This window comes from Hypanus sabinus, chromosome X2, assembly GCF_030144855.1.
Source record: "Hypanus sabinus isolate sHypSab1 chromosome X2, sHypSab1.hap1, whole genome shotgun sequence".
Classification (NCBI taxonomy): Eukaryota; Metazoa; Chordata; class Chondrichthyes; order Myliobatiformes; family Dasyatidae; genus Hypanus; species Hypanus sabinus.
The window spans coordinates 13,577,053-13,604,749 of record NC_082739.1 but is presented as its reverse complement, the minus strand read 5'-3'; the positions used below and the strand labels follow the sequence as shown (position 1 = coordinate 13,604,749).

The window sequence follows — 27,697 nt, the reverse complement described above, 5'->3', positions numbered from 1 at the left end:
TGACTGAGACCTTCTTGACCATTCTCCCATGAGGGATTTTGTCAAAGGCCCTACTTGAAGTCCATGTAGACAACATCCACTGCCTTGCCTTGATCATGATCAACTTTCCTTGTAACTTCCTCGAAAAACTCTGTAAGATTGGTTAGACATGGTCTACCATGCACAAAGCCACGTTGACTGTCCTAAATCAGTCCGTGTCTTTCCAAATACTGATATATCTGGTCCCTTAGAATACCTTTCTCACTACTGATGCCAGACTCACTGGTCTATAATTTCCTGGCTTATTCTTCGAGTTTTTCATAAACAATGGAACAACATTAGCTACTCTCCAATCCTCTGGAACTCACCTATGGCTAAGGATGTTTTAACTATCTGTGCTCAGCAATGTTCCCTCTAAGGTGTGTGCATGTGCACACATCTTTTGCTATAGGCACACAAAAGAATGTAAACTACGCACAAAAGGTTGTCATCCTCTATCTCACTGGAATGTTAAGTATATTTCACAATCATACACGATCACATTTCCTTTTCCGGTTTCTGATGTGGACAGTGTTGACAGCATGGAATTTGCGATGATTTGTCTGCAGATTTTAGAACTGGCTTATTTATACTGTTTTTATTGAAGGTATTATTCAGTGCACACATGTTGTCACTGGGCAAAAAAAAATGCACAGCACGAGATTTTTGTGTACACTGAGAAGTCAGAGAGTGGTAGTGGAGGATTGCTTCTCTGAGTGGAAGCCTGTGACTAGTGGTGTGCCACAGGGATCAGTGCTGGGTCCATTGTTATTTGGCATCTATATCAATGATCTGGATGATAATGTGGTAAATTGGATCAGCAAATTTGCTGATGATAAAAGATTGGAGGTGTAGTGGACAGTGAGGAGGGTTTTCAAAGCTTGCAGAGGGATTTGGACCAGCTGGAAAAATGGCCTGAAAAATGGCAGATGGAGTTTAATACAGACAAGTGTGAGGTATTGCACTTTGGAAGGACAAACCAAGGTAGAACATACAAGGTAAATGGTAGGCCACTGAGGAGTGCAGTAGAACAGAGGGATCTGGGAGTACAGATACATAATTCCCTAAAAGTGGCATCACAGGTAGATAGGGTTGTAAAGAGAGCTTTTAGTACATTGGCCTTTATAGATCAAAGTATTGAGTATAAGAGTTGGAATGTTATGGTGAGGTTGTATAAGGCATTGGTGAGGCCGAATTTGGAGTATTGTGTGCAGTTTTGGTCACCGAATTACAGGAAGGATATTAATAAGGTTGAAAGAGTACAGAGAAAGTTTACAAGCATGTTGCCGGGACTTGAAAAACTGAGTTACAGAGAAAGGTTGAATAGGTTAGGACTTTATTCCCTGGAGCGTAGAAGAATGAGGGGAGATTTGATAGAGGTATATAAATTATGATGGGTATAGGTAGAGTGAATGCAAGCAGACTTTTTCCACTGAGGCTAGGGGAGAAAAAAACCAGAAGACATGGGTTAAGGGTAAAGGGGGAAAAGTTTAAAGGGAACATTAGGGGGGGGCTTCTTCATACAGAGAGTGGTGGGAGTGTGGAATGAGCTGCCAGATGAAGTGGTGAATGCGGGTTCACTTTCAACGTTTAAGAAAAACTTGGACAGGTACATGGATGAGAGGTGTATGGAGGGATATGGTCCAGGTGCAGGTCAGTGGGACTAGGCAGAAAAATGGTTCGGCACAACCAAGAAGGGCCAAAAGGCCTGTTTCTGTGCTGTGATGTTCTATGGTTCTATGGTCATTACAAATTAGAGGGAATGTTGCTGCTAGGGTCCCTGCAATTTCTGCACTAGCCTCCCGCAGGGTCCGAGGGAAGACTTTGTAAGTCCTGGGAATTTATCTATCCCCCATCTCTTCTGGCTCCATGTATAGATTACCACTCTGATCTTCCAGAGGACAAATTTTGTCCCTGGCTATCCTTTTGCTCTTAATGCAGTATATCAGTAGAAGCCCTTGGGATTCTCCTTCACTTTGTCTGCTAGAGCAACCTCATGCCTTCTTTTAGCCCTCCTGATTTCCTTCTTGTGTTCTCTTGCATTTCTTATACTCAAGTACCTATTTTTTCCTGCATGCCTATACTTGTTATGCACCTCCTTCTTTTTCTTAGTCAGGGCCTCAGTATCTCCCGAAAACCAAGGTTCCCTACACCTGTTGTCATTGCCTTTCATTCTGACAGAGACATACAAACTCTGTACTCTCAAAATTTCATTTGTGAAAGCCTCCCATTTACCAAGTACACCTTTGCCAGAAAACCTGCCCCACTCCACACTTGCCAGACCCTTTCTGATGCCATCAAAATTAGTCTTTCTCCAATTTAGAATCTCAACCTGTGGACCAGACCTATTCTTTTCCATAATTACCTTGAAACTAATGGCATTGTGATCACTAGATGCAAAGTGTTCCCCTACACAAACTTCTGTCACCTGCCGTATCTCATTCCCTATTAGGAAATCTAGCATCATTCTCTCTCTAGTTGGGGCCTTTAGGTACTGATTAAGGAAGCTTGTGTGAACACATTTGACAAACTCTTTACCATCCAGCCCTTTTACAGTGTGGGAGTCCCAGTCAATATGTGGAAAGTTAAAATCACCTACTATCACAACCTTATGTTTTTTGCAACAGTCTGCGATCTCTCTACAAATTTGCTCCTCTAAATCCTGCAGACTGTTGGGTGGTCTGTAATAATCCCATTAATATGATACCTTCCATATTCCTCAGTTCCACCCATAAAGCCTCACTAGACAAGTTCTTCAATCTGTCCTGTCTGAGCACTGCCATGACGTTTTCTTTGATTGTTAATGCTACCCCTTCCTCTTTAATCTCTCCTGCTCTATCATGTCTCAAACAACAGAACCCCAGAACACTGAACTGCCAGTCCCATCCCTCTTGAAACCAAATCTCACTGATGGCTACAATGTCATAATTCCATGCACTGATCCATGCCCTGAGCTCATTCACTTTTTCTACGATACTCTTTGCATTGAAATATACACAGCTCAGAACCTTAGTCCCACCATGCTCAACCTTTTGATTCCTAACTTTGCATGTCAGCTTAACAACATCTTTCACCACAACCACTCCACTATCTGTTCTGACACTCTGGTTCCCATCTCCCCCCCCCCCCCAGGAAGCACTAGCAAACCTTCCCACTAGTATATTAGTCCCTTTTCAGTTCAGCTGCTAACCGTCCCATCTGTACAGATATCACCTTCCCAGAAAGAGAACCCAATGATCCAAAAAATCTGATGCCCTCCCCCCCCCCACACCAACTCCTTAGCTACGTGTTAAACTGTATAATCTTCCTTTTTCTGGCCTCACTAGCACGTGGCATAGATAGCAAACCTGAGATCACAACCCTGGAAGTCCTGTCCTTTAACTTGGCATCTAACTCCCTGAATTCTCTTTGCAGGATCTTGTCGCCCATCCGACCCATGTCACTGGTAATGACATGGGCCACAATCTCTGGCTGCTACCTTCCCACTTAAGAATGATGGGGACTCGATCCAACATGGCCCTGACCCTGGCACCTGGGAGACAACAAACTATCCAGGAATCTTGTTCTCATCCACAGAACCTCCTTTCTGTTCCCTGAACCAACAAATCCCCTATGGCTACAACTTGCCTCTTCATCCCCTTCCCTTCTGAGCCACAGAGCCAGACTCAGTGCCAGAGACCTGACCGCTGTGGCTTCTCCCTGGCAGGTTCTCCACCACACCCCAACAGTATCCAAAGCAGTATACTTATTATTGAGGGCCATAGGGTACACTGCACTGGCTACCTATTCACTTTCCCTCTCCTGACAGTCACCATGTACCTGCCTCCTGCAACTTAGGTGTGACCACCTCCCTGTTGCTCCTATCTATCACCTCCTCATTCTCCTGTAAGAGCCGAAAGTCATCCAGCTGCTGCTCCAGTTACTTAACACCTCTCTAAGGAGTTGCACTTTGGTGAACTTGGTGCAAATGTTGTTATCAGGAAGACTGGAGGTCTCCCAAAGTTCCCACATCTCACACACGGAACGTACCACTAACTCTAGACCCATCTTTGGCACAGTAGCTATGAACTAACAGAAAAATAATCCTCCTGGAAACTTACTTAGATTCTGTGCCTGTGCTTGTCCAAGTGTATTGAGCCGAAGTTGGACCACTTTAATATTGTCCCACTCACATAATAGCCACCCTGCTTACATCTCCTTTCTTTTTATTGTCTCAAATAGTGACTTACTCCCAACAGGACTTGCAGGTTTCAAACGGCTCCTGCCTTGCAAGATGTCACACATCCTGAGGTTGTATTGGTTGTTAATCCAATGACGTATTTCACTGTATGTTTCAATAAATAAATGAACCTGTATTCTGTAATGATAATTATGTTTGGACTATGATTTGATGACATCCATATTATTTATGATGTTTTAAATGAATTAACTTCAAAATGCCAGGGTGAGATTTGATTTTAAATTCCCTGAGTTATGAGTTGAGGTTTCTTGATGAATCAGAATCAGGTTTATTATCACCGGCATGTGTCGTGAAAGTTGTTAATTTAGCAGCAGCAGTTCAATGCAATACATAATAAAGGAGAAGGAAAAAAATAAATAAATAAATAAATAAATAATCAATTACAGTATGCATATATTGAATAGATTAAAAATCGTGCAAAAAATGGAAATAATACATATTTTAAAAGTGAGGTAGTGTTCAAGAGTTCAATGTCCATTTAGGAATCGGATGGCAGAGGGGAAGAAGCTGTTTCTGAATCACCGTGTGTGCCTTCAGGCTTCTGTACCTCCTGCCTGATGGTAACAGTGAGAAAAGGGCGTGCCCAGGGTGCTGGAGGTCCTTAATAATGGATGCTGCCTTTCTGAGACGTTGCTCCTTGAAGATGTCCTGAGTACTTTGTAGGATAATACCCAAGATGGAGAGGACTAAATTTACAACCTTCAGCAACTTCTTTTGGTCCTGTGCAGTAGCCGCCCCCCCCCCCCCCCCCCACACACACACACATATCAGACAGTGATGCAGCCTGTCAGAATGCTCTCCACGGTAAAACTATAGAAGTTCTTGAGTGTATTTGTTGACATGCCAAATCTCTTCAAACTCCTAATAAAATATAGCTGCTGTCTTGCCTTCTTTATAACTGCACCGATATGTTGGGACCAGGTTAAGTCCTCAGAGATCTTGACACCCAGGAACTTGAAACTGCTCACTCTCTCCACTTCTGATCCCTCTATGAGGATTGGTATGTGTTCCTTCATCTTACCCTTCCTAAAGTCCACAATCAGCTCTTTCATCTTACTGACGTTGAGTGCCAGGTTGCTGCTGCGACACCACTCCACCAGTTAGCATATCTCACTCAATCCAAATGAAGGGTGGAAAATGACTACAGTGTAATTGGAAATTTGCAAAGCACAAAGAGGACTATTTGGTGTGCGTTAGTACAATGATGAGGATGTTATGCCTGCTATTTTTCTGTTTCGTTCAGCCAAAACGAAATTCCCATCCCTGCTTCACCTTGCATGGCAACAGTACTTTTCATTTCTGTTGCAGGAGCCATCCTTCATTAGTCATGCATCATTAATTAGAATTGATTACTGCTGTATCACTTTCTTGGTAAGTTGGGGAAGTTGCTGGTCTTGCCAGAAGCTCTTCAGGCCTATGAATAAACAGAAGAAGTGGTGAAGGCAAATAGAACAGCAGTATCTCAAAAGAAAATTGACTAAATAAACAAAGGAGCAAAGTTGTCAAACTCTGGGGCTAAAAATAAAGGACAGATCTAGTAGCTTAATTAACAACCCCCTGCAGGCACAGTAAGTTTTATAGCTTGCTTCTGTACTGTAACATTCTACTTGAATGTGTCTAAGTGCCTTTGTGTGCAATCTGGCTATTACAACTCTGAATATAACATGAACCTAGTTATCATTTTAGCTTATCGGATGTTATCAGTCATCCTGTATATAACATATATTTGGCTATCACCTGTTCTATATGCGTATAATCAGGAAGGAGGTACAGAAGCCTGAAGGCACACACTCGATGATTCAGGAACAGTTTCTTACCCTCTGCCATCCAATTTCTGAATGGACATTGAACCCAAGAACACCACTTCATTACTTTTTTATTTTTACTTTTGCACTACTTATTTAATTTAACTAATACATATATATATTCACTGTAATTCATATTTTTCTATTATGTATTATAATGTACTGCTGCTGCAAAAACAACAAATTTCACGACATACTATATGCCAATGATATTAAACCTGATTCCGATTCTGACAATATATTCGATTATTGGTTATAGTATCTAGTTAATGGTTACTCTGCATATGATACAAATCTGATTATTCTGTACAGTATGTAATCTACACCCAGCTATTAGCACATAATATGTATCTAGGTATTCCTGGATAAGCAGATTTATAATTTGTTATTTTGCATATAATGCTCCCATTTCTGAATAATGCAGAGACCTTTGATAAGATGTCCATAAATGTATATTCTCAAGAAGTACAATATATTCCAAGGTGAACAATAACTGGGAAAGAAGGACACTTTTAGAAAGAAAGAAAGATTAGCTTTATTTGTCACACGTACATTGAAACATGCAGTGAAATGCACCATTTGTGTCAATGACCAGCCCACAAGTATCATCATGATTATAGCGCCAACATACTGTAGCTTGCTCATGTAACCCCCTGGGTCGCCTCAGGCTTGCTCAGCTCGTTCTTGTCTAGGGGGAGCAGCCTTCAGCCCCGCCAAACTGGGTAATCAGCTGGTGTGGATGCTGTGTGATGTCCCCGCCTCGCCCAAAAACAGACAGTACACCATATGCGATTAAATGAGTACAATTTATAAAGGTTACTGTAACTAAGTGATTAATAACGATACAGTATATATGAAGAGAAAAAAAAATAAAGAAAAGGCGCCAAACTTATCAAAGTCCAAACCACTTTGTGCACAACCGTTGGAGCTCAATTTCTGAAGTCTTCTGGCCACCATTCGATCCCCTCCGAACTCCTCGACTCGCAGCTCAGGACCCTCCGAACTCCTCGACTCTCCAAACAGCTCAGGACCCTCCGAGTGGTCAACCAAGCACATCTAGCTTCATCCCCCCCCCCCTCCTCGGAGAATCTCCCGGCCTCGGACCCCCCTTTGGGGTCCGATCCTCGCCCAGCTTACAGCATTGCGTCCTCTCTCTTGACCCCCTCGCGCCGATCTGCCCAAAAGCCCGTCAACAAAAGCTTACAGACTCAGAAGAAAGAACATTAATCCCCATTTGGTTTACAAAGGAATACCATTCTCGTTATCAGTAAATTAGCATTCCTGCTAGTTAACAAAAAAGAAGAAACCCTCTTTACACTCTCCCTCCACCAAATAATAGTCATGTCCTCATGACTACTAAATAACTCGCCACCTTTCCTGCCAACACACCGTAACCCAAGCACAAACAGTGACATCTCCTCCCCACACAGTAACCCTCACGCCCTGTTTTTCAGGCGCTACTTAGGCCAACTATCTGGGAGTTCCCTAACCCTTCTGAGACCTCCGTACCCCCTCACCTAAACCCTTCAGGCTCAGACACAACTGGGGATACCTTGGGCCCACTACCAACTCCTCTCTCAACCTCTCACTCATGCCCCACACTGCACACAGCTAACCCTCCCCGCTACACCTGACTCAATGGGAGAAGGGCCAAAGGTCTCTTCCTCAATCGAGGGAAAGTCAGCAAAAGGCAGCATGTACCACACATCCAGCACATCATCCATCGAATCTATATTCTTCCTCATTCCTGTGATCGGTAGCTGCTGTTTGATCTTCTCCAAACGGAAACACGTGGCCTGCACTGCTCCCGCAGTCTCTTCAGCCTCCTGTTCAGTATTCACTGCACTTCTCTCCAGCTTTTTCTTCCTCATGACTTCTTCCAGATCAACTTTCAGGTTTTGCACTTCATTTGAACTGTCGATGGTCATCTTCAGGTTCCCTTCAAGCTTCCGCTTCTCTCTTCTGAGATTCGTCTGTAATTTCTTCACCTCCGCAAACTCCCCTCTCCGGGTTCTCAGTTTGCTATTACCCTCAGTCAGACAACTTTCTTCATTCTCTCCAACTTGTAAGTCTTCCGAATGGTTCCAGATCACTTTCTCCAGTCTCTCCGTCTTCATTTCAAACTTGATTCCGTAGAGACAGTCACTCACGAGCTGCGACCTTCGCCAGCCCTGGTACGTGTCCCGAAAACACTTTAACTTGGTAGTTCTCAGCTGCTCCTGCAACGACCTCACTTCATATTCTCCTGAGGCAAATCCAAACACCAAGAGATCATCCACATACACCAAAACTCCAAACGCCTCCACATCCCCTATGGTCTTCCACCTGCCCAGCAGGAAGGTTGCAAGGGCTCCAGATATGCCCTGTGGCATCTTTTCGGACCCGAAGACTCCTAGGGAATTTATAACGGCCGTCTTCTCCTTGTCGGCCCCACTTATCGGGATCTGGCAACATCTACTCCTCAGATCCAGCACCTTAAACCACTTCACACCACTCAGACAGGCCATCGCCTCTCTGGCCCTCAGGGCCGTATTCTGGTCACTGACAGTGCGCCTCTTCAACGCAATATAATCCACACACACGCTGCCTACATCTTCCACGGCTGTAGGGGCCAGTCGCCGCAACCTCTCTCTCTCCAAGGTGTCTTCAGCAGTCAACTCCCCTCCCTTGTGGTATTTCGCAGCGTCCACGAAGAGGGTCTCACCCTCAGATACTTCCCCCAGGCCGTACCACCACTGGCTCTTGTTTGAATTCGGTATCAGCCCAATGCTGCTACACACGTCCGCACAAGCAGCTCGAAACTCTGGGTGCATCGACAATGCCTCCAAACAATGCTCACCCGCCTCCTCCGGGCAGGCCCCCAAGCACACCAGCAGGATATTGGTTCTCTCTAGAACAGAAATGCTGCCCGTCTCAACAGGGTCCGGACACATCAGCATTAACGATTCATGAACCTCAGTCTCCTCCACATTTGCCTCTAAGAACTCCATTTTCACTGACCAACAACCGTCGTCTGGATAATCACCGGCACTGGTACCCCGAATCTCCAGTGTCCTCAATGTCGTCAAGGGTAAATGCTTCCAATAACGGTTATGAAACAAACTGTACAGCAACTTCACCGGCTCCCCGGTGCCGAGGATGGCTTTAACTTGACTTCCATCCATCCGTAACAACACCTGTGCGCGTGGCCCCTCTAAACCTTCAGGAATAGGGTCTGCTCCTTTCGGGAGTTCCTTGGTACATTGCTGGGAACGTGCTCCCCCAGAGACCCCAAGCCGTTCCCCCACTGGGCCTCCTCTAAGTTTCCCGACACCTCTCGAATCAACTGATCCCCTTGACAGATCCCCTTGGCACCACAAGCAATTTATCTGCCCCCCTAGGCAAAAAGGGATACCCTAAAAACTTCCCACCAATCTCCTGCCACGGATATGATAAGCCCCCCCAGCTGCGGCATTTGACTTCCAGTCGAACCACACGCATTTTCCCACACTTTCCCAGAACTGGCAGCAGTCACTTCGAGGTAATTGCGCCTGACAGTTCTAACAAAGTCACCAGCCCGCCTACTCAAACTTTCAACCCGTCCCTGTCGCTTTCCCTCAGCCAAGCACTGCCACTCACCCAACAACTGAGAGGTCCGCTCCGCCCACGCCTCCGCCCCTTTAGGGCTGGACATTATTCCAACAACCGGGCGGAGCTCACCACTGCTGAAACATCCCAACCTGTCACTCCTCAATCTCCAAACAGTACGGACAGCCCATGGTCCCACCGCCATTTCGTCAGCACTAGTCGGAACTCGAACAACAACCTCCAGGCTACCAACAGCAGCCACCCCACCCAACACACACACAACGATAACCAGCAATCGCACACCCACAAAGGCACACCAGCTCTTCGCCACAGACACAATTTAAATAGGGTGATCACACAGCTTCCACAGAAATCAACCCCGGACGAGCACCCCACAATGTAACCCCCTGGGTCGCCTCAGGCTCGCTCAGCTCGTTCTTGTCTAGGGGGAGCAGCCTTCAGCCCCGCCAAACTGGGTAATCAGCTGGTGTGGATGCTGTGTGATGTCCCCGCCTCGCCCAAAAACAGACAGTACACCATATGCGATTAAATGAGTACAATTTATAAAGGTTACTATAACTAAGTGATTAATAACGATACAGTATATATGAAGAGAAAAAAAAATAAAGAAAAGGCGCCAAACTTATCAAAGTCCAAACCACTTTGTGCACAACCGTTGGAGCTCAATTTCTGAAGTCTTCTGGCCACCATTCGATCCCCTCCGAACTCCTCGACTCACAGCTCAGGACCCTCCGAACTCCTCGACTCTCCAAACAGCTCAGGACCCTCCGAGTGGTCAACCAAGCACATCTAGCTTCATCCCCCCCCCCCCCTCGGAGAATCTCCCGGCCTCGGACCCCCCTTTGGGGTCCGATCCTCGCCCAGCTTACAGCATTGCGTCCTCTCTCTCGACCCCCTCGCGCTGATCTGCCCAAAAGCCCGTCAACAAAAGCTTACAGACTCAGAAGAAAGAACATTAATCCCCATTTGGTTTACAAAGGAATACCATTCTCGTTATCAGTAAATTAGCATTCCTGCTAGTCAACAAAAAGAAGAAACCCTCTTTACCCTCATAAATTACTAACCCTAGCCCATTCATTTGTGGAATGTGGGAAGAAACCAGAACACCCGAAGGAAATGCATGTGGTCACAGGGTGAACTTACAAACTCCTTACAAATAGTGGCAGGAATCGAGCCCTGATCTTGCAGCTGGTGTTGGAAAGTGTTGTGTGTACTCCTATGCTACTGTGTTGCCCACACGGTATGAATTAGTGCTTTTTTGGAGAGAATTTGGGTGGAGTGATGGCAGCAACCAGAAATTAGTGAACAAAAAAAGTGTTGTGAGGACTACAGAGAATAATGTTTCAAACAGAAACCACAGCAGAGAGCAGGCTGAGCTCTGAGAGATGTGTTCACCCACTACCTGCTGAAATAAGATGCTGCAGCTCCTGGTCCCAATACTCAATCAGAGTGAAAGCTAATGGCAACATTTTGAGAGCATCCATAAACCTCTGGACGTCAGTAAGATTTCTTCCTGTTCTCCAGGGAGGGTGTTGTAAACCACAAAGCTTGTGCAAGCAGATTAAGCTTTAGTTGCATCATAATAATAATTTACGTTACACTCATTCCATCAATGAAGTACAACAATTTAATTTGATTTATGTACAGAGTACCCAGGAGGAACATTAAAACACGTCTTTCTAAAACATAACTGTACACAATATTAATTACTCACTGGACTCATTGACAGTATTTAAAGGGAAGGTTTCAAGCCTTGTTTGCAAGCTGTTTTGAGAATAGCCAACAACCAGGAAATAATCACTCAGAAATATCCAGGGGTTCCTTGTTTATTATGACACAAATGAGCCTATTGAACCCACACCAGCACTGGGCTGAGCAATTGCATCAGTTCCATTTCCCATCTTATTTCCCTGCATTTATTTTCTCCCACCTGCCTTTTAATTATTTTGTCACATATCTACGCTAAGAGTTAACTTCTGCTTGACCTGCAAACACATCTTTGGAATGTGAGAAGCAGCTCAGCAGAAATGTAGTCACATGCAAACCCTGTGCAGACAGACCCAGGTCAGGATCAAACCCAAGCCCTTGGAGCTTTAAAGCAGCAACACCGACGACTGCACCACTCTGCCACAGTTATCTATGGACGGACCAATACTAAGTCACACATTGAATAAAAATCACTAAAGTGTTCATGATAGTCTAACAACCATGAGAGAGCAAAAAAAGATTGAAACATCCACACCCAGAGGAAATTGCATATACTAGAAGAACTCATAATCAGCGTTGCGACAGCTATACGGAAATTAAAAGTCACACATTGAATCACCAATAACCAGAAGAATCATGCAGAAAATTAATAACTGGAGATGGTTTGGGAGGGCAGGGATTACACAGAATAACAAATATCATGAGTGGCCACACATGGAATAAACGTAACTGGAAAACAGGTAGTAATCTACAGAATCAGAGGTTAATTAATACTCAGGAGAGTACCACTCACACTATGTAGCCATCCAATGTGATAGTGTATTACAGCCTGGACATAACACGGCAGTGCATAATCTCACCCAGGGTATGGAGACCTAAGTAATGGAAGAACAGGAATACAATGGGAGCAGGGCTCAACCAATGAGTCTTCCACCCTGCTACATTATTCAATAAGAGCATTTCTGTTCCTCGGATACACTTACTTTCTTATTTTATCTTAATATCTTCTTAACTCAAAACTCTTGCTTTGTGCTTTGTGTGTAATTATCAAAGTCAACGTGAATGTATTATAAAAATACATATACATCACCACATACTAACTTGAGATTCATTTTCTTACAGGCATTTACATGAAAATAAACAATAGAATTTGTGAAAAAAACTATACATAAACACTGACGAACAAAATGTTCAAAAGAAGACTCATTTTGCAAATAAAGAATAAATAATACTGCAAGTCTCAAAGATTCATAGTTGTCCAATTTTTTCTTCATTTCATTTGTATAGGCCATTCCCTTTTTCAGAGCTGTGACCCCTGAGAACTGCTTCCAGACTCTCCTCCAGGAGAAACTGTTCTTGGCAATAGATCAGAACAAATGAGCAAAAAACTTAATAAAGTAGCAGGTTTTATGAAGAAAATTAAAAGCTGAGAACTCGGAACCATAAGACCATAAAATACAGGAGCAGAATTAGGTCCATTTAGTCCATCTAGTCTGCTTTATCATTCAATAATGGCTCTTTCTTTTCCTTATCCCCATTCTCGTGCCTTTTCCCTCTAACCTTTAAGAACTTTTACCAATCAAGAATCTATGAGTCTCTGACTTATATACACACAACGACTTGGGCTCCACAACCCAAATGTGCAATGAATTCCACAGATTCACCACCTCTTGGCTGAAGAAATTCCTCCTCATCTCAGTTCAAAAACTAAATCCCTTGTTCTAAGGATGTGCCCCCGGATCCTAGATTCTCCTGCTGATGGAAATATCTTCCCCATGTCCACTCTACCCAGGCCTTTCAGTATCTGGTAGGTTTCAATGAGATTCCCCCTCATCTTTCTGCACTCCATCTGGTATAGTCTCAGAACTGAAGAACTTTTGAAAGCAAGGAGGAGAATTTTAGAATTGAGGTGGACAACACTGGAAAGCTAGGAGTAGGACAGTGCGGACAGGAGTGATGGATGGAGAAAGCCCCATGCAAATGAAGTTTAGCAACTGGAGAGCAGAGATGTGGATGATATGAAGTGTATGGAGGATGACAAATGGAAGCTTATTGAAGAAAGAACATTAATGTTCTTTCTCTTCTGGTCTGTCTGCCTGTTCATCAGTCCATCAGTTCCTTGTTAGTATTATGGTTAGTATCCCTACCTGTCATGTGAGAGTTCGGGGTTCAGTTCCCCAATGGGGAGATGTTTGTGGGCAGCATGGTAGTGTAACAGTTAGCACAATGCTTTATAATGCCAGCTGTGAGATCATGGTTCAATTTGTAAGGAATTTATAAGTTCTCCCCAGGACCATGTTGGTTTCTAGTTTACTCCCATGTTCCAAAGATGTACAAGTTAGGGTTAGTAAGCTGTGGGTGTGCTCTGTTGGCACTACAAGCATGGCAACACTAAGGCTGCCCCCAGTACATCCCAAGTGTGTTGGTCTTTAACACAAATGATGTATTTCACTGTATGTTTTGATGTACAAATTAAACTAGTCTTGATCTTTTATCTTGTCGCATGGGGATGTATTATATATACCCCATCACCTACGCATTAATTATTCTCTGCAACACACACAAACAGCAGGTCAGGTAGCATCTTTGGAAATGAATGAACAGTCGACGTTTTGGGTTGAGACCCTTCTTCAGGACTGAGAAGGAGGGGGGAAGACACCAACATAAAAAGGTGGGGGGAGGGGAAGGAGGCTAGCTGGAGGATGATAGGTGAAGCCAGGTATGTGGGATAGATAAAGGGCTGGAGAAGAAGGAATCTGAGAGGAGAGGATTCATTATTTTCTGTTTTTCAATTGCTTGGTCAAAGTATTATGATGTGAAATGTTCGCCAACATGGCTACCAATGATTTGACAACGGGGCGTAAGAAGGAATGATTGAAGCCAAGCTCTTTGTGTCATACATCAAGGCTCATAAAGAAGATGGTGAATGCTTCACATGAAATTAAATTAATGATTGATGAAGATGATGATAAATGGAAAGTGTCTGTCTAAGATTAAATAGTCAGAACTGCCCCATTGAGATTGGGTCCGTTCTCTTGTTCAGTGATGTTAACAATGCAGTACAAATAGGCTAATACAGATTTCCTTCAGACTTGCAGTAAAGTCATTAACTTTACTGGTGACATGAAGCAATGTGGGTGGATAACAAATAAAAGGAGATTCATTATCTTCAGGGATACTTGGACAAATTGCATTGATCAATGTAATACAGCAGACAGATTTTACTGTGGCTATACATTAGGTAATGCTTAAAAAGCAGTATTACTTAAGGACTTTAAACATGTTTAAAGTAAGAGCCTTATAGATAAAAGAAGGAAAATATTATATTTATTTTGATCTTTTTACATCCTCAGCACATTCTAATATGCTTCAAAGCCAATTTTCAAAGCAATTAATTCTAGTCTAGGTATTGATTTGTAGGCAAGAACAGCCACCAATTTTATGGACAGCAAGGCCCCACAAGCAAGAGTAAGATTATAGAATCAAATAATCATTATGGCCTAAATGGAGGCATTCAGTTTATGGAGTTCATGCAGAGTTTTATAGTGTAAATCTATTCAGTCCCATTTCTGCAGTCTTTGGATGCTGAGGCTAATGTTTATACATCTAAATGAATGCTTTGTATCTTCGAAGGTTCATTTTATTGTCAAAGTGTGCATGTACAATATAACTCTGATATTTGTCTTCTCCAGATAGCCATGAAATACAAAAAAAACCACAGTAGTTGTTGAAAGAAAAAAGACTTGAACCCCCTCCTCACGTGAAAAGGAAAAAGAAACAAAACTTGCAAACCCCAAATTCCCCACATCCCCTCCCTCACAGAAAAGAGCAGTGACAATAGCATCTAACCCCCAACCCCCTCTCGCATACACACAAACTAACAGGTGGCCCACATAGAAAAAACAGAAAAGAGAATATTTTCATATTAATAATGATGATAAGATGGTTGAGACAGTATGCACGGTAAAAATTGGTGGAACAAAGTATCTGAAAAGAGTCGGCTGATCGCCAGGACTGGCTGGGATGCACCTGAGGATTCTGAGGAAAGTATAGGAGGACATTGAGTGGAATCTTTCATGGTTTTTTGGATACAAGGGTCATGGCAGAGGACTGGAAAGTGGGTATGTTACTCCCTCGGTTACAAAAGGGTTTGATGGAAAGCACCATAATGATATAAATGGAGCATAGAACAGTGCAACCTAGGAACACCTTCAACACACAGTCTCTGTGCCAGGCATGAATCTAAATTAAACTAAGTATTTTCTGCCTGTACATAATCCACATCACTCCACTCCTGTGTATGCCAGTCAGTTTAACCTCATGCTGGGGAAAGCTTTCAGAAACATTGATCCAGGACAAGATTAATAGTAATCTGTAAGAAAATTAATTAAATTAGCAAACCAGTACAGATTTGTTAGCAGCAAATAGATGTAACCAATTGGATAGAATTTTTTGAAGAGGTACCAGAAAGAGTCAATGAGGGTAATTCAGTCAATGTGGTGGGGGCTTTTGATAAGGTGCCACATTAAAATGATAGCTCGGGTGCAAGGTTGTCTGAATAACAGTCAACGGAGGGTCAGGATGAATGGTTGCTTCTCATACTGGGGAAAAATGAAATGTGGCATTCTCCAGGAATCAGTGTTAAGGTCTTGGGTTTTCTAGATTTATATTAATGTCCTGCTACAAGCCTCTATTTCTAACTTTGTGAACTGCAAAGAGAATAATGTTGCAGCAGGATGTAAACAAGCTGGTGAAATGGGCTGAAGGGTGGCAGATGAAGTTTAATGTAGAGAAATGCTGATGTAGGAAGAATGAGGAAATGCATCCAGAATAAAGAATGTATGCAGAAGTAGATTGGCCTGGGGTATGGGTGTACAAGTCATTGAAAGTGGCAGAGCAGGTTGATAAATAATTAATAGGACCAACAGTCTGGGCAAGAATTCAAAATCAGGGAAGTCACACTGACCCTTTAGAAAAATGGGTGTTGTAGCATTGTGTTAATTTTCAATCTCTTCTTTATAAGGAGGATGCAAAGGCTTTAGAGAGGTCCAGAAAAGACTTACACAGTCAGTTTCCAGAATATGGGTGGCATTGTAGTGTAGAGGTTAGCGCAACACTTTGCAGCATGAGCGACCCGGGTTCAAATCCAGCTGCTGTGTGTAAGGAGTTTGTACATTCTCCCCATGACCACATGGGTTTCTTCTGGGTGCTCTGGTTTCCTCCATCATTTCAAAGACATACTGGTTAATAAATTCATTGTTCACGTGGGTACAATTGTGTGCCATGGGTTGGTTGGGCCAAAACGGCCTGTTACCATGCTCTATCTCTAGGCAAACAAAACAAAATAAACTTACTAGAATGGATAGAGATACTGGGACTTCAAGAGAGGATAAGATAAATAGATGGTAAGGAAAATTTGGATAGCTACAGAACTATGGTCTAGATGGAACTTGACAGCTGCTCTTTTGGAGAACCAGTACAGATATGATTGGCTAAATGACCTTCTTCTGTGGAGTGATCATTCTACACTTCCACAGTTTTGCATCAGTCTTCACTGTGGAAGACACTAGCAGTATGGTAGAAGTTCCAGGTGACAGGGGGCATGGAGTGTGTGAAGTTGCCATAACTAGGGAGAAGGATCTTGGGAAACTGAAATGTCTGAAGGTAGATAAGTCACTTGGACCAGATGGTGTGCACCCCAGAGTTCTGAAAGAGGTGACTGAAGAGATTGTGGAGGCATTAGTAATCACTGAGCTCAGACTAACTGGTCTATAGTTTGTGGAACACAGCAGGCCAGGCAGCATCTATAAGGAGAAGCACTGTCGACGTTTTGGGCCGAGACCCTTCATCAGGACTAACTGAAGGGAAAGATACTAAGAGATTTGATAGTAGTGGGGGGAGGGGAGATGCGAAATGATCCCACCCCCTCCGGTCTTCTCCTATCATTTCGCATTTCCCCCTCCCCCCCACTACTATCAAATCTCTTAGTATCTTTCCCTTCAGTTAGTCCTGATGAAGGGTCTCGGCCCGAAACGTCGACAGTGCTTCTCCTTATAGATGCTGCCTGGCCTGCTGTGTCCCACAAACTATAGACCAGTTAATTTGAGCTCAGTGATTGGGAAGATGTTGAAGTTGATTATTAAGGATGTGGATTCGAGGTACTTGGAGGCACATGATGAAATAGGCCGTAGTCAGCATGGTTTCCTCAAGAGAAAATCTTGCCTGACAAATCTGTTGGAATTCTTTGAAGAAGTAACAAGCAGGATAAACAAAGGAGTATCAGTTGATGTTGTGTACTTGGATTTTCAGAAGGCTTTTAACAAGGTGCTACACATGAGGCTGCTCAACAAGCTATGAGCTCATGGTATTAGAGGAAAGATTCTAGCATGGATAAAGCAGTTCCATAGGGATCTGTGTTAGGATTGATTCATTTTACATTATGTCATTGATTTGGGTGATGGAATTGGTGGCTTTATTGCAAACTTTGCAGTCGATATGAAGATAGGTGGAGGGGCAGGTAGTTTTGAGGAAGTAGAGAGGCTACAGAAGGACTTAGACAGATTCAAAGAATGGGCAAAGAAATGGCAGATAGAATGCAGTGTTGGGAATTGTATGGTCATGCACTTTGGTAGAAGAAATGAAAGGGTTAACTATTTTCTAAATGGAAGCAAAATCCAAAAAAAAGCAGATGCAAAGGGATTTAGGAGTCCTTGTGCAGGATTCCCTAAAAGTTAATTTGCAGGCTGAGTCTGTGGTGAGGATGGCAAATGCAATGTTAGCATTCATTTCAAGAGGATTAGAATATAAAACCACGGATATAATGTTGAAACTTTATAAAGCACTGGTGAGGCCTCACTTGGAGTATTGTGAGCAGGTTTGGCCCCTTGTCTTGGAAAGGTTGTGCTGAAACTGGGGTGGGTTCAAAGGGGGTCCGTGAAAATGATTCCAGGATTGAATGGCTTGTCATATGAAGAGCGTTTGATGGCTGTGGGCCTGTATTCACGAGAATTCAAAAGAATGAGGGGTGACCTGATTGAAACATATCAAATGGTGAAAGGCCTTGACAGAGTGGATGTGGAGAGAATGTATCCCATGGAGAGAGAATCTAAGACCAGAGGACACAGCCTCAGAATAGAGGGGTGTCCTATTAGAATGGAGATGAGTAGGAATATCTTTAGCCAGAGAGAGGTGAACCTATGGAATTATTTGCCACAGGCAGCTGTGGAGGCCAAATCTTTATGTATATTTAAGGCAAAGGTCGATAGATTTTTGATTGGTCATGATATGAAGGGATACGGGGAGAATGCAGGAGACTGGAGTTGAGAAGAAAATTGGATCAACCATGATGAAATGGCAGAGCAGACTCAATGAGCCAGGTGGCCTAATTCTGCTCCTATATCTTATGGTCTTATGGTCCTAGTCTTCAATTGTCTATCCAATTTTATTTTTGATGGTCAAGTAATCAGTGAGGATGGTTGAGCATTAACTATTAGCAGAGAAATGGAATTGCTTTGGAAGTAAGCATGAACTTGATGGGCCTAATGACTTCCTACTATGTCATAAGGATATTTGGATATTTGCCAGATATTGAGGTATAATTTCTTTGTTCTTCTCTAAATAGATCCATGGAATCACCGGTATCTCCTCAACTGAGAGTATCATCAGCAGTGCAGCACTCAAATACTGAAGAATCATTAAGAATGGTTTGAAACCAAGATCTACCAACCCAAGGCAAGTATGTTAACCACACCTACACTCAACCTGCAGGACAAGCCTTTCCCCACAACAATTCCCTTAAAAGAGTTACCTACAAAAGCCAAATAGTGTCTGACCCACCCAACCAACTAGGGTACTTTATCCTGAAGGCTAGTGGATGGAGTACACACTCAAAATGGAGGCAGCTGGTGGGACATGGAGATGTTTTGTAAAGGACTTGAATTAATATTTGTGAGAAGTGGACAAGGATTACTATGATAATAACTGAAGGCAAAATAAAGAAATTAGCTTCCATTTTTATAATTGGGTAATAAAATGGGTGGAAAATTCTTAAGAAAATAAGCGCACATTTTGTTTTGAGGGAACAAGATTAATGACGCAAATGTTTTTTGGTTGATCTACACTTCCTTATTTTTGCTATGTTTTCAAGTCTTCTTGGAAGATTCCGAAGCTGTAAGACTGACTTTGACATGTTACTCTTTAGTGGGGTTTATGGTACCTTCTCGGGCATAGCTAATGTAAAAAGTTGAATTTATGTAATGACTCTTAGAACTCTTAGAATTTATGTAATGACTCTTAGCATTTTTGAATTGTATTCATTGCTGTAAGTATGAAATTCAGCAGTTAAGCAAATACAATTGCTGTCCCACAAACAGAAATGTGAGCAGATTATGTTTCTTGTGATGTTGTTGGGAATAAATATTAGTTTGAAAATGCAGAATAATGATCAACTCTTCACTAAAATCATGCCTTGGGATTTTTTTTTATGTCTAGCAGAAGGAAGTTCAATTTTTATTGCATAACTGAACCTCTTGGCTATTCCAGGTCTGCTGATTATTGTTTCTTTCACTTCCTCTGTGACCTGGTCTGGACTCTCACAGTGAACAACAGATGCCTTATTAATGGCAAGACTGTACCTCATCCCCTGAACATTTCTGTCTTCCTGCAGGGAAAACTTTGTTTTCTTTAGCCCTTGGCCGGAAGGAAATTCAATCCAAAGTGCATTCCAAGTGAAGCTAAAATAAAAGAGATCAGAAATGAAAAGTTGTGGGACCAGAACAGGTAAATGCAGTTCAAACTATGGTTTAGACTCATTTGAGAGTAACTTTGGGTTGGTTAACACAAAGCACGTCATTCACGTCAAAACACAAGTCATTCCTGTGTATTATGAAGGATCTCTTTCAGAAGCACCACAATTATTCACATTGAAGAGCCAGACACAAAAGCACATAGCAAGATCCCACCCACAACAATTAGATAAGTGGTCAACCAAGTTATTGGGGGGGAGGGCGTTTAAAACGCATTGACCAGGGAAGTTCCCTGATCACAGAATAATGCCTGCAATGCGTCACAGCTGAACAAAGCATCCATTTAACATACAGTCTAAAGGATAAAAACCGTTAGTACAGCACTACTGTGCTGCATGTCAGACCTTCCATGTCTTGATAGGAATGACTGATCTCGAAATTCTTTGTCAGTGCAAGTATATAAAGTCCAGTAACAAAATTAGCCTCAGATGTATGAAAGAATAAAAGGATCACCAGTCTGCTTCTTGCAGAGTTAATGTTTGTGGAAAGAACTGTATAGAGAACTCTGTTGATATTGTAACTATGAGAGAGAAACAGAGGAATGCTTGGCTCAAGAGGGAGATGGGCAAAAGGGTGAGGGAGCAGAGAGAGAAAGTTAAGGGTCCAAAACAATAATCAGGGTCAATTGACTAAAATATTCTACAAGTCAAAAAAAAAGAAAATTTCTTACTAACACCTCATATCTCTCAAGGCAGTTTCTTTCTCTAAACACCACCTGCATTATACCCTATAGAATTATACTCACATTCCCATAGACCCAACAGTTTAGAGATTTATTTCAGTGAAAAGTTTTTTTTCCCTCCGCCGTCAGATTTCTCTGTTGACTATGAACCCATGAACACCATCTCACTTTTTGCTCTCTTTTTGCATTTTTTTTCTTATTCTAACTAATTGTAATTTATTATGTATTTCAATGTACTGTTGCTGCAAAACAAAAAATTTCATGACATATATCAGTGATAATAAACCTGATTTTGATGATCACAGTAGGCACAGTAGGCAGTGCTGCTGCTTCACACTCCAGTTTTCTCAGATTCAATCTTGACCTCCGGTGCTATCTGTGTGGAGTTTGCATGCTCTCCATTTGATATTATGGGTTTCCTCTCAAATTCCAAAGATCTGCTGGTTGGTGGGTTACTTGATCCCTAGTGTAGGTGGCTGGTGTGAGAATCACAAGAATGTTGTCAGCCATACGGGGGAGAATGGGTTACAAGTATGTAAGTGTGGGAATGCTCTGGGAGCACAGAGTCAGCAAACAGAACAGTCTTCTTTCCTTTAGTCAGAGAGTAGTGAATCTGTGGAATTCATTGCCACAGATGGCTATGAGGCCAAGTCATTAAGTATATTTAAAGCAGAGGTTGATAGGTTCTTGATTAGTCAAAAGTTACAAGGTGAAGACAGGAGATTGGGCCGAGAAGAAAATGAAATTCAGCCATGATGAAATGGCGGAGCAGATTTGATGGGCCGAATGGCCAAATTCTTATTTCTTATGGTCTTATGTCATAAGGAAATTTAAAAAATAAGATTCTCTCTGTGCTCTCATTGAATAATATAGAACAGAGGAAGTTACTCAGCCCATTTTACCCTGTCAACTATCTGTCAACCTCATTTCCAGTCCAGTTTCCTTACATACATGCAGAATTTATCATTTTTAATACATCTCTAATATTCTTTTGAAAAAAATACTATCGGATCTGTTTCCATTGCCCTTTTTGGCATTGAATTCCAGAATATAACAAGTTGGTGTGTAAAACAATTCTTCAACCTCCCTCTTTTCCTTCACAATTATCGTAAATCTTTATGCTATCCAACAACTAATCCTCTTGCCAGAGGAAACAAATCCAAAGGCTAAAATAAACATGGCTCTTCCTGCAGGAAGACAAATGGTCAGGAGATGAGGTAAAGGCTTGCCAACCACATAACGAGGTTTTGGATACCTCAGTGCTTGTTGTCTAATTTATTCCTTCTCCTTCTTTAAACTGGCAGGCAGGGTACAGACCCCTAACCATTTTAAATGCTATTATTTCTGGGCTGTGTACCATATTTTTTTTTGCAGTTTCTAAAGAGTTCCTGTTACTAATCTTTGCTTTTGCTATTCTTTAACCATACAGTTACAGGTCTGAACCTCTATAAATTAATACATTTAATTGGACTTACAATTTTTAGTTTTTTTTCAAACTGTTCTTTGGTTAATTGGTTTATTGATCAGACTCCCTCTACTGTTCCCTCTATAATGGTTAAAAAGTGCTGATGTTTAGGAAGAGCTCGCTTCCTGCAGTCCCACTGCACCAGAGAGAGAAAGAGAGAGAGAGAGAGAAGAGAGAGAGAGAGAGAGAGAGAGAGAGAGAGAGAGAGAGAGAGAGAGAGACTAAAAGATGGAGTGAAATTGGAGGAAGTAGCTACAGAGATATAAAGAGATAGACAAACACGGGAGGGGGAGGGCGAGAGTGAGAGAGGCAGAAGAAGTAGACGGGGGTGGGTAAAGGGAGAGGCGGGGGAAAGAAAGTGGGGGGAGGAGAGAGAGAGAGAGAGAGAGTGGGAAGAAATCAGACCCTGGGTAAGAAACAGCGAGAGAAAGTGCGTGTGCATGTGCGTGAAAGAGTAAATCTCAGCAGTCCTCCCATCTCCACGCGGCTTCCTGCTCGGATTTATTGCCTTTTCCCGGTGGAGACGGGCGGGATGGAGATTCCGGGAGCACGGGGCTCTCCGAACTACTGAGATGCGGCGTTCCCCCGGCGTTTTGCAGGCGACGTTCTGCTGACATGGAACCAAAGGCAATCCTGACGGTGATGGTATTCTGTCTGCACTGCAGTTTCGCCTTCAAACTCATGAGAGGTGAGTTCAGGAAAACTGCGAAACTCTCCAGCAGATGGAACGCTGTTTCTTAACGTTATTTTATGCTCTAGGCGCGGAAAACTTTTCATTCTGATTCTATTTTGAGGGTTACAGGAACGAACCTAAGTATATTTTCAGACCATAACTTATCTGTCTGAGCCCATTTCCCTCTCTATGCCGCCTCAATTCATTAGCTGATGATAACTGGACATTAAGTTGTAAAAAGGAAAGGGAAAGTTGAGACGTTGTTCCTAAATTAACGTGCTTGAATGATTATAATGACCACAGACTTGGTCCTAAGAGCGCAAAGGAAATTGAGAAACAACAAATTACTTTCAATGAGTTAAGGAATAGAGTGTAATTTTTGATAGAGTACTTTCCTAAAACTAAAATGTTTAATGTGACTGGGCACATTGAATATTAGAGTGTGCGGGGTGGGCGATGGAAGGTGTGAAATTACAGAATATGGTAAATCCAGTTTCCATAGCAGTGACCCACCATTCATCAGTCAACCGGGAGCGCAGACCGGTCAGTATCACTTGGTTAAACCGCAAATCCCATTTGAGACTTATGAACGATATCAAAGCGCTGCTGCGTGCGGAGAATTTCATTGGTTTTCTCTCTCTCTCTCCCTATCTCTCTCTCCTTGCCTCTCTCCATATCTCTCTCTATATCACTCTATATCTCTATCTCTCTCACTATCTATCTATCCTACTGTCTCTATCTCCTTGTCTCTGTCGCTGTCTCACTGTCTCTAACTCCCTCTCTCACTGTCTTTATCTCCCTATCTCTCTCGCTATCCCAGTCTCTCTATCTCTCTCACTGTTTATTGCTCTATCTCCCTCTGTCTATCTCTCTCACTGTTTCTGTCTCCCTATCTCTCTGTCTCTATCTCTCTCACTGTCTCTATCTCTATCTGACTTGCCAGAGGAATGACATCACTGAGTATTGTGTTATTCTGAAGAGCTGAAATATTGGCTGTTTTTCACTACCTGGCTGCCATCTGACCTGCTGACTATTTCAACATTTCCTGTTTTATTACAGATTCGTGGTAATTGGAAAATGACCTAAAAATGGCCTGAAGTAAAACTATTTTCCAGGTGGTTAGGGTTTGGCATGTATTGCTAGATAATTTGGATTTTGTACATTTTATAATAGTCCAAAACCGGTGGAGAAAAGTTACAAAGGAGTGGTGAAAGATTGGGGTAATGGAACTATTTCAATGTAATTTTGATTAGCCGAAAGACCTCATACTAATATAAAACAGAAAATGTTCAGAAATGCTCAGTGAGACCAAACAAGCTTGTTAACATGCAGGGAGGGTGGAGGAGGGGGAAAACTGGGGTGACCATGGGGGTAAGCTGTAAGCTAAGCTATCTGGTCATTGAGTTGGAGAGTGAACACGCAGACAAAATAGGAGTTGTGAAGGGCAGATCAGAAGTTGGGCTGAGCTTATCCACCACATCCAAGGGGAAAGTAAGGGCATAAAGCAAATTGAGCATAAAACCACAGATGGATGACTGCTAACAACTGAGAAATCAAGTTACCCTAAGTTATAGAATTCAAAATTGAGTCCAGAAAGCTGCAAAGCGCCCAGACTGAAGATGGGATGCTGTTCCTCAAGTTGGTATTGGACTTTGTTGTGAGAGTACAATTATGTGAGAGAAGGCCACGCACCAATTGGACAGAGTGGGATGGAGAATTCCTGTAGTTATTATTAAACAATATGATAACAATACATAGATAGACTAAACTTGACCAAATTGAAGTGTTTTAAGATGACTAAAAGATTCAACAGAGCAATTTCTTTTGGTTAGTTCAAGGTTGTGGAATCCTGGAACCTGATAGTTTTTACTCTATGTTAGGTGTGGAAATGACAGTTACTTCCAAAGTACTCCTGATTTCAAAAATGTACCTTAAAGTGGTAAATCACAAAGGTAACTTTGTTATTAAAAAAAACAATGAAAGAGAGAGAGAAAGAGAGCAAACAAACATCCAATAGTCTCCCATATATTGTGGAAATAGAACAACTGTGATTTAGCCTGATTAGGTGAACATTGGTGATGTACAATAAGGATACTGTAATTGAATTTTTTGAGGATAAAGTTAAATTAGTACGTGCAGGGATGTCAATGGATGTGGTATATATGGACTTCAGGAAGGCATTCACTAAGCTTTCAGACTACAAATACAATGGTGGGAAATTAATGATTATGATCATTATGTTAAGCAGTAGCAGACAGAGTGTAGGGGTAATGGGGGTGTCCTCAAAGTGGGATAAAAGAAAACACTCGTGCTTCAGTTATACTGAGGCCTCAATTATAAGTTTTCTTGATTTAAGAGATGCAACAAAGAGACAACTATCCAAGTTTACCAATAACAAAATGATCAGCAGTTGTGTAGAGAATATAGTTTGGAGCTAAGATCAGAGTAAGACTGATCAATAACATTGGCAAATTGATGTCAGTCAATAGTGAGATCATCCATCCTACAAAAAAGAAAAGTGAACAAAGCATTATTTAAATAGTGAATGGTTGGAAAATCTGTATTTTATTTTTAGGAGTTAAAACCAATGTAAACTCTGGGCATCCAAGCTTGTACTGGTATGGGACTTACTGACACGTTACGAATTGGTCAGTTTGGTCCACTGCATGGCCCCCCCTCTGGATCCAATGATGAGGTCCAGTTTGTTTGGGATTCTGAAGCATTGTGCTAGAATATTAAATTCCAGATCCTGTGCTGGATCAGATCTACACAGATTCAAGATCATATTGATTTCACAGGGTATTGTTGGGCACAAAAAGAGGGCATGCCCTGGATGGTGAAGGTCTTGAATGATGGATGCTGCCTTCTGGAGGCACCGCTTTTGACGATGTCCTCAATGATGGTGAAGCCAGTGCCCATGATGTAGCTGGCTGAGAGCTTCTTATCCTGTACAGTGGCCCCTCTATACTTGCCAGTGATGCAACCAGTTAGAATGTTCTCCAGAGTACATCTGTAGAAATTTGCTAGAGTCTTTGGTGACATACCAAATCTCCTCCAACTCCTGTTGAACTATTCTTGCTAGTGTCCCTTCATAGTGATTGCATCAATATGTTGACCCCTGAGATGTTAACACTGAGGCACTTGAAACTGCTCATCCTTTCCACTGCTGGTCCCCCAATGAGCACTGATGTGTGTTCTCCTGACTTCCAATTACTGAAGTCCACAGTCAATTCCTTGGTCTTACTAGCATTGAGTGCAAGGTTTTTGTTGCATCCCTCACTCCTGTAAGTCTCCTCATCACCATCTGAGACTCAACCAACAACAGGCCAACTTCATGAGTCTGTTTGCAGTGTTTCTCTTTGAGTCTTTGCCAGCTTGTGGACAATCCCATTCCCCACAATTTTCCCTGTAAATTATCCTGCCCTGGCAGAAGTAGTGGATGCGAGTTCGATTTCAACATTTAAGAGAAGTTTGGATAAGTACACGGATGAGAGGGGTATGGAGGGCTATGGTTCAGTTGCGTGTCAATGGGACAAGACAGAATAGTAGTTTGGCCCAGAGTAGATGAGCCGAAGTGCCTGTAGTGCACTATGAACATCTGTCTATGACCCTTATTCCCGTTAACTCCAATTTCTACCATACACTTCTATATTCAGGCAATTTACAGTGGCCCATTAACCTCCCACCCTGCCTACCTTTGGGACATGGGCAAAGTATTCTGGGTACAGTTAGAGGGAGAACATGCAAGCTCCACACAGGAAACACCTGAGGTCAGGATTGAACTTGGGTCACTGGAGCTGAGAGACAGTTGCCCTTCTAATTGCTCCCAAAGTTTCTTCAAAGTGTTGTTCAACAAGGAGAACGGATTCATTATCCTAGGAATGCTGCACCACCAGACTTTCGATCACACCAAAGTCTCACTCGGCTGGGGGCAAGAAGGGACATAATCAGACTGAGGTTGCTTGCCCATGTCTAACCTGATGTCATTAAATTTTCCTTGGGTCCATGGAGAACAGATTGGCACTTTGACCTCCTCATACCCCAGTTATCACCTGTTATTTAGACAGCTCCATTATTTCCACGCATAGTGAGTGGGTGTACTCTGAAGCTGGGCCTTCTGCAGCTTGTCCTAATTGTGATCAACCTCCTCGGCCTCCTGCAGACTCTTCCATTCAGTCAGCAACTGTTCAACTACTCTCCAGCAGCCGATGGAGGGAGTGCTGTGTGGACAGTCAAAACTATATGGAGGTCAGATATTGTGGGGATGGTTAGTTTACGTTTGTATGGAGATTTTAAATTTGATTTTTGTTTTGTCATTGTGGTCAGGTAGATGATGTGGTCATCAGAAATAAAGGAAAAATAAGCTGAGAGCCATTGTGGAAAGGTAGATCAGGATTGTGTTCATTCAAAGCAAAACTTGATCAGTTCTACTCTTTGTGGAGTGCCCCCTTCAACTTTCTCCCTCCTCCTGTTTCTTTACAATATTTGCAAAGAGCCGGTCTGTGTGATTGTGGGATAGCACAGATCAAGAGAAATAAAGATGTACGTTGAAAATTTGAGACCATAGACCATGAGACACAGGAGCAGAATTAGGCCATTTGGCCCATCAAGTCTGCTCCGCCATTCAATCATGGCTGATCTTTTTTTCCCCTCCTCAACCTCAGTTCCTGGCTTTCTCCCCATAATCTTTGATGCCATGTTCAATCAAGAACCTA

General features: G+C 42.5%; 2 protein-coding genes across 3 annotated transcripts in view; both read left to right on the top strand.

Annotated features, from left to right (window-relative positions):
• hoatz (HOATZ cilia and flagella associated protein) overlaps positions 1 to 19,101 on the top strand; it is a 90,761-nt gene extending 71,660 nt beyond the window's left edge. Inside the window, exon 6 of one of the 2 annotated variants that reach the window (XM_059956998.1) lies at positions 18,980 to 19,101. In XM_059956998.1, coding sequence (XP_059812981.1) covers positions 18,980 to 19,067 — 88 coding nt within the window. In that variant the 3' untranslated portion in view covers positions 19,068 to 19,101. Of the gene's footprint in view, positions 1 to 3,432; positions 4,388 to 18,979 lie in introns of those variants that run through there. The other variant, XM_059956999.1, reaches the window with a different exon arrangement.
• A 3,582-nt stretch (positions 19,102 to 22,683) lies between these two features.
• Positions 22,684 to 27,697, top strand: part of LOC132385165 (layilin-like) — a 35,339-nt gene continuing 30,325 nt past the window's right edge. The window contains exon 1 of the mRNA XM_059956997.1: positions 22,684 to 22,997. Coding sequence (XP_059812980.1) covers positions 22,925 to 22,997 — 73 coding nt within the window. The 5' untranslated portion in view covers positions 22,684 to 22,924. The remainder of the gene's footprint in view (positions 22,998 to 27,697) is intronic.